Raw genomic sequence first — 10,209 nt, forward strand, 5'->3', positions numbered from 1 at the left:
ATGGGCACCGCCCGATACACGGACGCAGTACGATCGATGGGCGTTTTGGTGGAGCTCCACCCGCTTCTCGCCGACTTTGAAGTTGGGCGTATGAGATCCGTGTATTTTTCTAGCCGAGATGGAGCGTGAGAGTGAAGTTTGTTTACGGAGGCGCCGGCGCCGACCTACTTTGCGCCGCACCGATGCAGGTACATGTTGGGGTTGGACACGTGGGAAGTAGCAGCCAGGGACATTGCTGCGCACGAAAATCTAGTCGCGCAGGGTAGCTAGCGGGTAGCTAGCAGCAAGTCTTATTTGCACGGTATCCGTAGAGCAAAGTGACGACGCCGGCCGAAGTAGACGTAGATCTGAGATGGCCTCACGGCAACTTCAACGGCTTCAACTTGACCATGGTCGCAACTTCGGCTATCCAGGCAAGGCGTGAGAAAAAATAAAACAAATGGCGAGTAGCTTCTCGCGGGATGCATCGCGTCGATGCCCCAGCACTGAAAGGAACTCGACGCATGCAGCGCGTTTGGGATTGAGTGCTCAGAATTTGACAAAAACCCGGTGCTGCGCTGGGCTGCGTGTGCTGGCCATACTTGGTGATCGACATGGTGCTGACTCGGCTCAACTACAGCTGGCGGGAAGTTGCTAACAGCCGCTGTGCCCCGAGAACGCGGCCGAACCAAACGAGCCACCACCTCGCACCTTGTTTATCTGTAGAACGCGAATGAATTTCACTATAAAGCGACGATCGGAGTCTCCGCGCGAGCCTTCTGCCTGCCTATATGTCGGCGAGTTGAAGGCACCCACGCCGCCAGGATGGACTTATGTCGCCGCGAGTAGTTCAGGAAGCGCTCTGCCGGCCATTCTCCGCGTTCACCCTCATCGAAATCGAACGCAGAGGCAGACAGGAATGACTGCCTCGTCCTGATGGGCACGAGTGGAGCCTTCGCCGGCCAGCTGGCTACTCGGCGCTAGCCCCATGTGAGATTCGAGCCGCGCCCAATTTTCCGCCCGAGATGGTGCCGCGCTATGGATGCAAGCGCTTGACTGCGCGGGTCGGTGCGAAGCCAGCGCTGTCGCCTCCATACGCGCAGCACCCAGCGGCGACCTTGGCCACGAACGGGGCCGGCGCGACGTGAAATCAAGTGACGAATGGCCCCGGCGCCGCGCAGCCAGACAACGCCGTTTGACGAAGACTGCAGCGAGCAGCGCCTTCTGCTGCGCGCCGCATGTTGTTCCAACGCAGCTGGGGGCGCGATCCATATGCCCGGGGTTGGTACTCGAATTCGACCGACGTTGAAGTTGATCTGAGCGCAACCTACTCGGGTCGCGCCACTTAGCGGAGACGTGAGAAAAACAGCACGGTAATACCAGGATACCAATGTAAACTTGCACCTCCAATCACATAGTACTATTGTACTATCCATCGTGGTACTAAGCGACTAGTCATCTAATATTCAATTTTTAAGAAGAGGTATGCCCAGCTAAACCGCTTTTAACGTATCCGTATGCTATGAAATATTCTGCGATGTGTAGTGCACCAGACTGAGAGCACGGTATATTTTTAACAGTTCTAGTTCAAAATGATGTAAAAGCAGGCTGCCGATGTACGATGTTTACACCCTTCAGTCTGTGATTTCACCCAACACCACTGGTGGGTGGATCCTGTGGCTTATGCTGCGTGTGACTGAGGGCGGCATGACGGATTTTAGGTAACATCAAGGTGTCTGTTCTATGTCACCAGTAATACCATTTATATAAGCTACTTTCGTGATTATAACGTTAGTAGTTATGTGGGCACAGGATGAATACATTCGCTGTTATTTCTTGTTGCGTTGATCTTATTTTAAGGCTTAAAGCCAATCCCCTGGATATTGTACTAAGCAACACTACTACTGAGGTACTCCTCGCAGTAGTTGCCCACCTATGAATGCATAAACGTAAAGTGTCCGTTTAACTTGTCACTATTACCCATGACGCAGGTTTTTATGCAGTAAAACCTCTATCGGCTTGTAGTAATATATAGATAGTACTATGGCATGAAGTACTATTTGATTTGCTAGCGACTTGCTCGCCGATATCAGATTTTTTCGGTAACGGACGGCAACCTACTCGAGGCGTGGAACCGCGCGCCGTTTCGGTTCAGGAGATCACGCGGACCAAAAAATGCAAGCGCGGCGAACAGCTCACTTCGCTTCCTGCGCCGCGAGCCGCACGCAAAAGCCCAGCTAAGCTCCTCAGCACCAGCTCTCGATGGCGTCGGCGTCCAGACGGCGCGGCAGCCTCGGCGACCGCCGCGGCTTCTTCCGCCTGTGCGGCTCGCCCATCCGCACGCACAAGATGGAGCTCGACTACGTCCACGGCAAGGCGCACTCGCCCACGCAGCTGCGGCCCGCCGAGCTGGCGGCCGACATCGACACGCCGCTCATGCAGCGCCGCCCCGGCCGGAAGAACCTCAAGCAGAAGCAGCGCCACGCCGAGGCGGACGCCGCCATGGCCGCGCTGGCCCGCCAACTCGGCCAGGAGGGCGGCGGCTACTACGACAGTCCGCGCGGCCTGGACAGGAGCCCCGTGGGCGTCGACAGCGACGCGCCCATGTCCTGCATGGCTGACGAGGGCAGCAACAGCTCCATGAGGCTGGAGGGCGCCCGGCAGGCGGGAATCCCGCTGTACCTGTCGGACTGGTTCGACCCGAACAAGGCCTCGACCCAGCGCCGCCGCCAGACGAACGTCATCATGACGAGGGAGGAGCCAGAATCGGAGTCGTCGGCGCTCAGCGACTCGGATTCTGGCAAGGACAACAGCCAGTTCCTCAAGCCCCACCAGAACGTCGACATGGCCGACGTGGTCATCGGCCGCGTGATCGGCGAAGGCGCGTTCGGCAAGGTGTTCAAGGCCTCGTGGAAGGACCGCGACGTGGCCGTCAAGGTGCTGATCCGCCAGAACCTGAGCGCCGACGTCGTGCGGGAGTTCGAGACCGAGGTCAAGATCATGAGCTTCCTGCACCACCCGAACATCTGCATGCTGCTCGGGGCCTGCCTGGCCCCCGAGAACCGAGCACTGGTGATCGAGCTCGTGGAGCAGGGATCGCTCTGGGCAGTGCTTCGCACAAGACGGCGACAGCTCACAGACGAGATGCGCGCCCGCTTTGTGTTGGACACGGCACGAGGCATGAGCTACTTGCATCACTTCGAGCTGCCGATCCTGCACCGGGACATGAAGAGCCCCAACCTGCTCGTGGAACGCGACTTCTCCATCAAGATCTCGGACTTTGGGCTCTCGCGCGTCAAGGCGCAGATCCAGACCATGACCGGCAACTGCGGCACCGTGCAGTGGATGGCGTACGTGACTTTCGACTGGACCTCTTGTGTAGATCTTGAAGGGGCGCTGACCTGTCTTGTTTGCTTTGTGCTGCAGCCCCGAGGTGCTCGGCAACCGCAAGTACACGGAGAAGGCGGACGTGTTCTCGTTCGGCATGGTGGTGTGGGAGATCTTCACGGGCCAGTGCCCGTACGACGGCATGACGCAGATCCAGGTGGCGCTGGGCGTGCTCAACCACGACCTGCGTCCGCCGATTCCGCGCTCGTGCCCGCGCTTCTTCGCGCGGCTCATCCGGTCCTGCTGGATGCGCGAGCCCAGCCTGCGCCCGTCCTTCTCGGAGCTCGTGCGCACCTTCGAGCAGTACGTCGCCCACCAGTAGCGGCGGCCGAGTCCGTTAGGCAAGACATGAACCACGCCATTGGTACGAAGAACAAACACGAAAACCGCCGCCGAGAAACGCGCAGGATGGCGCTCAAGGTCGGAACGGAAGGCGCCATTGAGCGCCGGCAATTATTATTTAGATGTAGTGCGTGTACAAACTCAATGCACAGTATGCACACCTCGATCACTTCAAAACATTGCATGGTGGACTCGAAAATGCTCCTACTTGAGCCCCACAGCGAGGAAAGCCGCTGGCTGATTCCGCGTCGAATAAATGAGCTCGCGACAGGATTTGGTCCCGCGGTCTCCCCCACCCAAAGGCTGATTTGGTTCAGCTGAGCGCACCGAAGCGGTCGGCGGAATCAAGGCTTGGCTCGAGTGCAGCCACCTTCCTATCCTGTCCTGCCATGCAGCGCGTAGCACTTCCGAGCGAGCTATCCAGTTGCAGTGGACAGCGCGGTGGGCAGACGGCTATCACGGGATGGTATTGCTCTGCGGAAGCAATGCAAGCTGCATCGCGGGGCAGCTCTTGGCGCAAGCCAACGGCACGCGGATCTAATGTATATGCACGCTTCGCGGCGAGTTCCCGTGCAAATGGGGCTGATGGTGGCCTTATCGTCTTGGCGCGCCTTGCCCTGCAGAACAGCAGTGTGTCTTGGCGGATCGGCTGCACGAGATACCGTGATCCAGTACGAATTAACCTGGAATCAGCTGTTTCAAGCACACGCCAATGCATCCACGTAAACTTGAGGTGGCATCTCTTCGCTTAAAAGCGACATGTCGTCGGCGCAGTAGCCGCAACAGCAAAACTCTGTGCTCAAACACGATTGATTCACTGTGGCATGCAGTGGCAAAGTTACATGTAGTAACTGTAACATTGACGAGTTCACGCCACTTCGCACGTAGTTGGAGCGGAATTCTTCGTGTGCTTTTCCTAGCGCGGCATCAACGGCCGTCTCGTGTCTCACGCAATCGTCGCTATACATCGGCCACAGCATGCACGGCTTGAACAGCAATCTGTAGGCTTACGTAAGGGCGGGTGCAAGCGGCAGCATTTACACTGGCAGTCCGCACGGACTTCCACGCTGGTAGCAAAAGTAAAGTACTGAGCGCGTTAGTCCGCGTTAATTCGAACCGTCGCGTTGTGTCACGCGCGTCTTTACAAAAAGTTGCACATGGGCCCTCTAAATCCATGCCACTTCTAATCGCGTAACCTCTGGGACTGAATTGGATACGATCTCCAATCCTTGTCTAATATACCCGTATAATATGATGTGATTTCATTTTAAGTGTCCCCATCTTCCCGACAATACCAGCAGGATCAAGTTGGAATCCTGTGGGGCGGCGCTGAATTGATGGCAGGAGGTTCAGTATCCCTTTCTTCCTCCCGAGCAGACGCGGTCTCGCTCGGCAGCGCAGCGCAGGGGGGAGAAGTCCTGCGTGGCCCAGAGTCGCGTCTGGCCTTCAGTGCAGCGCCGCCGTCGCCGCCGCAGAGACACTTGGGTGCGCGTCTCGGCGGAACCGCCCGTCGTGCGAGAGAGGGCCTCTCTGCCTTGGCCCACTTCCCGAAACGTCGAGAGGGAGGAGGGGCACAGCCTCAGCTGCTGACTACTGCTGGGTGGACTGATCCGCGTCTGCCTGCCCGCCTTCCTCGACGCTCTCGGAGACGCACCCACTTCCCGACACGCGCCATGGACGCCAAGCGCGCCGAGCTGCTGCGGCTGGTGGCCGCGCTCAGCGGCGCCTGCAAGCAGGACCGGAACGTGCTCAAGGACGGCGAGCTCGTGGACGCGCTGGAGACGCACGGCCGCCAGATCGCGCGGCTGCGCAAGCAGCAGAAGAAGCTCCAGAAGGCCCAGCAGCACAAGGCGCCGCCCCACAGCGGCAGCAAGACGGCCAAGAAGCTCAAGGAGCAGCTGCGCGCCGAGGCCGCCGAGGGCGTCCCCAAGCGCCGGAAGCTCTCGCTCGACGCGGACGCCAAGGGCCACAGCCGCAAGATGGACCCGCTCGACTACAGCCACGACCTGAGCGTCTCGTGCCTCTTCCCGTCCATTGAGCGCCAGCACAAGCCCAAGAGAGAGTCCATGGGGGAGTGGATCTCGTCCCTGCAGAGCAGCAAGAAGGCCGGCGCCATGGACCCCACGGACGCGGTCGCCTACTACCGACCCACGACCCCCACGACCGTGGCCGCGGCCGTCGAGGTGAGCGAGGAGGCGGTCATGGTGAACCCGCTCAAGACGTACCAGTACAGCCACATGCGCCGCTCCGTGTCCCCGCAGCTCAAGACCCCGCGCGCTGTGCGCGCCGCCTCGCCCTACAAGCAGATGGATCGCGCGGCCTCCCCGAACACGGTGGACCTGTCGGCCTCGTCGACGTCCACGATGGCGTCGTACTACGACGACATGTACGATGAGTACGCCGTTTCACCTGAGAGGATGCGGCGCTACACCCGCTCGGCCTCAGACCGCACACCGTCCTTTGAATCGATGGACTGGAGTCCGTCGGACGATGAAAGCGGTGACGAGTCCATGCCGTTCCGCAGCATCGCAGATGATGTGGAGCAGCAGACCCTAGTGTCGAGAGTGGTGGCCCAACAAAGCTCGACCCACACTCCCGACTCGCGGCTTAACGTCCACGAGCTTCACTCTGAAATTGGCAATGAAGAATACTATTCTGCAGAAGAGGGAGAACCGACCGCCGAGTCGTCCTCGCGTGTGGCAGCCATGAAGCAGCCCGTTGCGACCAGTTCGACGGAAGTCGTCATGGAGGTGCTGTACGGCATCATGGAGCACAACGAGAACTTCAAGTGGTTGATTGACCCAGTGAACCAGGCTCGCGTAGCCAAGCTGGTTGAGTATCACTTGAAGGAGCAGCAAAACGGAGCTGTGCAATGCTGCGAGGATGAACAATTCATCAACGAACTCCGTGCCCACGTGGATGAGTTGATCCACGAGAACCTTAAGATCAAGACGGAGAATGTCCGACTTATGGGTTCGCAGTCTGTAGCCACGGACAAAACCGTAGAGGAGCTGAAGAAGCGCCTTGCCTTGAGCGAGGAGGCAATTAGTATGCAGGAGGGCTACCGCCGCGAAGCCGAAGCGGCCTTCCAGAGTGAGCTAGAGAGCAACGCGAAACTGGTGTCAAGCCTTCAGCATGATCTTGAAGAGAGGGACCAGCAGATCGCCAAGTTTCTTGAGAACGGTGCTGAGTTGCCCACTGGCTGCGACGCCACCCCTGATTCGGAGGTCGCGAGGCTCAGAAGCACAGTTATTGAGAAGGACCGCGAAATCTGCCGTCTGAACTTCCAGCTGTCGACGAAGCAGAAACTCGTTGACGAGATCGCCAAGAAAGTCGTGCAACAACTGGAGGCCTCGGTGTCTTCGGGTGAGACCGTGGCTACGCTCGCCAACGACCTCCACCTCGACATGGACATGTTTCTGTTCAAGAGTGTTGCCGAGAAGCAGGAAATGATTGACGAACTGAAGGCCGCTCTGATGTCCATGGAGCGTGAAGTGAGCGGCCTGGAAGCCCGAGTGGCGAAGAAGGCGCGCGAGGCGCTGTTGCTGAAGACGAAGTTCAAGTCGATGTCTTCGCGCCTGACTGAGGCAAACGTGAATATGTCGCGCATTCAAGGTGAGAACGACCACCTGGTGGCATCGCTGAAGGAAAAGCAGGGCAAGATGCGCGACCTCATTGAGTTCTTGGAGAACAAGGAGAAGCAGGTCATGCACTTGGAGGATCAGGTGAGCCTCCGTCAGACCCAGCTTGAGCACGTCATGACGGAGTTCGAGAAGATGCAGCGCCAGCAGAGCAGCAAGAAGAATGCGAGCACCCGTGGCCCGGCCCATCGCAAGACAGTTGTGCACGCGCAGTAAGCGTTGCGGCCTGACTGGCTGATCACGTGGACAAACCAAACGCCGTCTGACCACTGCGCTGAGCTAGTTCCCGTTCTGCTGCCTCTCCCTACCTAATGCTCTCCCTACCCCAATGACGCCCAAGAAAAATGCCAGAAGACGAGGTGCTCCTTGCACCCATCAAGACAAACATGCAATCGCCATCACCAAACACCCGACTCAAGCACGAGACATTATCATCTCCAGAAATATTGCCAAGATTCATGACCAAGACCGCGACGCCGACCAAGCCGACGTCGACCATTTTTTTCTACATTATTATTGATAAGTTATACGATAGGGAATAGCAGCAGGGAGCAGCGATCGGCTCGGGCACGAAGAGCGCACACCATTATGAGCATGCACTCGTCCATAGAGAAGCCAGCCAAGCTACAATAGCCTACATGTTAGCGTGACGTTCCAAAGCAATCAATCCAGCAACCCCATTGATTGGAAAGTGTTTTTGTTTTGGAGACTGGCATGCATGCACTCGCATGCCTCATAGATGAATGGCCTCACGCTACACTACACTGGAAAAGGCGAAGGTCGCAGCAGCAGTCTTCGTGATGCATGGCGTGGAAAGTTGGGCCGACACTTACTGCGTCTTCTCATAGACCACGCGCTTGCCGACGTCCGAGTGCTTGATCTTGTTGGAGATGAAAGCACCTTTGCGACGCACGGGACGGGAGGTGACCCCGAGGCCGAAGACGAACGTGGCGACGAACAGCAGGAACAGACCCACCAGCAACAGGATGGGGATCCACAGCGGCGCCGTGAAGAACGACGTAGCCAGGAACGGGATGATCCAGAACGGGAACGTGAAGAAGGCCACCAGCATCGTGGGCACAGCGATGGCCAGGAACACAGTGAGCGCTCCGGCGGACATGATGCCTAGCACGGCAGCCAGAGCCACGCTCAGCTTGCGGTGCTTCTTGGCGAAGTCCGTGGGCAGCTGGAAGTACCCCGACACGGCGCCACAGGCACCCGACGACAATGAGCACAGCATCCCGACGAAGGCGTCGCGCGCGTCCAGCAGCTTGGAGGCGCGTCCCGCCGCGCGGAAGGCCTTGCGCACGGGCGGTCCGAACCACACGTGCACGAGCACCTCGCCGCGGTTGGCTTTGAGACGGATCGGGTACTCCGTCGGCTCCGCGTTCTGCGTCTGCACGACCTTACTGACGTCGACGTGGCCGGTGCCAATGAGCTCGTCCCCGGACTCGTCCGAGTACACCTCGAAGGTGAGTGCGGCCCCCTTCTCGTGCTGACTGGCGTCGTAGAAGAGCTCCAGCTCGTTGTTCGAGAGCTCCGTCCACTCCGGGTTGGTGCCGCCCTGGAAGGCCGGGTCCGTGGCGGCCCAGACCTTGGGGAGCGAGTCGTCCAGCTGCACCAGCACTGCGATTGCAACAACAACAATTAGTGCGAAGAGTTCTCAGCTGTAGCTGCAGCTACGCGTCGCAGCAACTCACCGAAGGGGTCCTGGCGCCTGCCGAAGTCCATCGTGGGCAGGTTGCGGGCGCTCAGCACCTTGACGTGGATGGTCCCGTTCATGGCGTCGAGGGGGTCGGCGGCCGCTTCGCGGGTGGCTTTGGGGCTGGGCGGGAGGGGCGCCGGCTCCTTCTTGGGACTCGGCTGCTTGGGCGTCGGCTTGGGCGGCGACGCGGGCTTGGGCGCGACGGGCGCGGGCAGGTCGGCGGCTGGCGGCGCGGCGACCTCGGGGGCGGAGTCGGAGCTGGAGCTGCTGGAGGAGTCGGAGGAGGCTTCGGCCGCAGCGGGGGTCGGGTCGGGCTGCTGCTGCGGTGGCTGCTGGCGCTTGGACTTGCGGGCCATATAGCTCGAGCGGATCTGGCGGCGCTTCTCCCTCGACTGGCGCGGGATCAGGCAGGATCGAAGTCGAGTTTGAAGTTCTACGCACGCGCGTCACGATTGGCTTAAATACATCGCAGGCGAGACGACCACTTCAACGTCGCAGACCGCAGGTTCTTGGCCTTGCTCGCACAGCCAACGGCTCGACTGAAGCATGGAGTGTCGATCCTGGTTGTCGGTGCATGTAGCTGCACGTGGTCAAGTTGAAGCCGTTGGCGGATACCGTGCAAATAAGACTCGCTGCTAGCTACCCGCTAGCCATCCTGCGCGACTAGATTTTCGTGCGCAGCAATGTCCCTGGCTGCAACTTCCCGCGTGTCCAACCCCAACATGTACCTGCATCGGTGCTGCTGCCAAGGGCGCAAAGTAGGTCGGCGCCGGCGCCTCCGTAAACAAACTTCACTCTCACGCTCCATCTCGGCTAGAAAAATACACGGATCTCATACGCCCAACTTCAAAGTCGGCGAGAAGCGGGTGGAGCTCCACCAAAACGCCCATCGATCGTACTGCGTCCGTGTATCGGGCGGTGCCCATCTTATTCCTGCTTGGAGCGCCGATGTGGGTGTCTCGGGGGGAAGTCTCACTTGGCGAACCACGCGGCCGGCAGAGTGAGCGAGGACTTGGGTCCACTTGAGGAGGCGAAGAGGGTGCGCTTCAACGCGTGATACATTATTCGGACTGGCATAACGCCAATCCTGCGACGCTGCTTGACTTACAGCAACGACTTCCTACGCCTGACTGCGGGCGGTCCGTCTTGGCAGCC

General features: G+C 59.2%; 3 protein-coding genes across 3 annotated transcripts; 2 read left to right on the forward strand and 1 right to left on the reverse strand.

Annotated features, from left to right (window-relative positions):
• Window positions 1–2,241: 2,241 nt before the first annotated feature.
• IUM83_04716 (TKL protein kinase) lies at window positions 2,242–3,688 on the forward strand (the record flags this gene model as incomplete). Its single annotated transcript, XM_067928813.1, has 2 exons — window positions 2,242–3,329; window positions 3,406–3,688. 2 exons carry the CDS (start codon window positions 2,242–2,244, stop codon window positions 3,686–3,688), a joined length of 1,371 nt encoding a protein of 456 aa, XP_067796190.1.
• Window positions 3,689–5,381: 1,693 nt separating this feature from the next.
• IUM83_04717 (WD repeat-containing protein 16) lies at window positions 5,382–7,565 on the forward strand (the record flags this gene model as incomplete). Its single annotated transcript, XM_067928814.1, has 1 exon — window positions 5,382–7,565. The coding sequence occupies one exon, from the start codon at window positions 5,382–5,384 to the stop codon at window positions 7,563–7,565; it is 2,184 nt and encodes a 727-aa protein (XP_067796191.1).
• A 613-nt stretch (window positions 7,566–8,178) lies between these two features.
• Window positions 8,179–9,410, reverse strand: IUM83_04718 (FT-interacting protein 1-like; the record flags this gene model as incomplete). Its single annotated transcript, XM_067928815.1, has 2 exons — window positions 8,179–8,975; window positions 9,050–9,410. 2 exons carry the CDS (start codon window positions 9,408–9,410, stop codon window positions 8,179–8,181), a joined length of 1,158 nt encoding a protein of 385 aa, XP_067796197.1.
• Window positions 9,411–10,209: the final 799 nt, after the last annotated feature.

Source organism: Phytophthora cinnamomi (assembly GCF_018691715.1).
Source record: "Phytophthora cinnamomi strain GKB4 chromosome Unknown Contig17, whole genome shotgun sequence".
Taxonomy (NCBI): Eukaryota; Oomycota; class Peronosporomycetes; order Peronosporales; family Peronosporaceae; genus Phytophthora; species Phytophthora cinnamomi.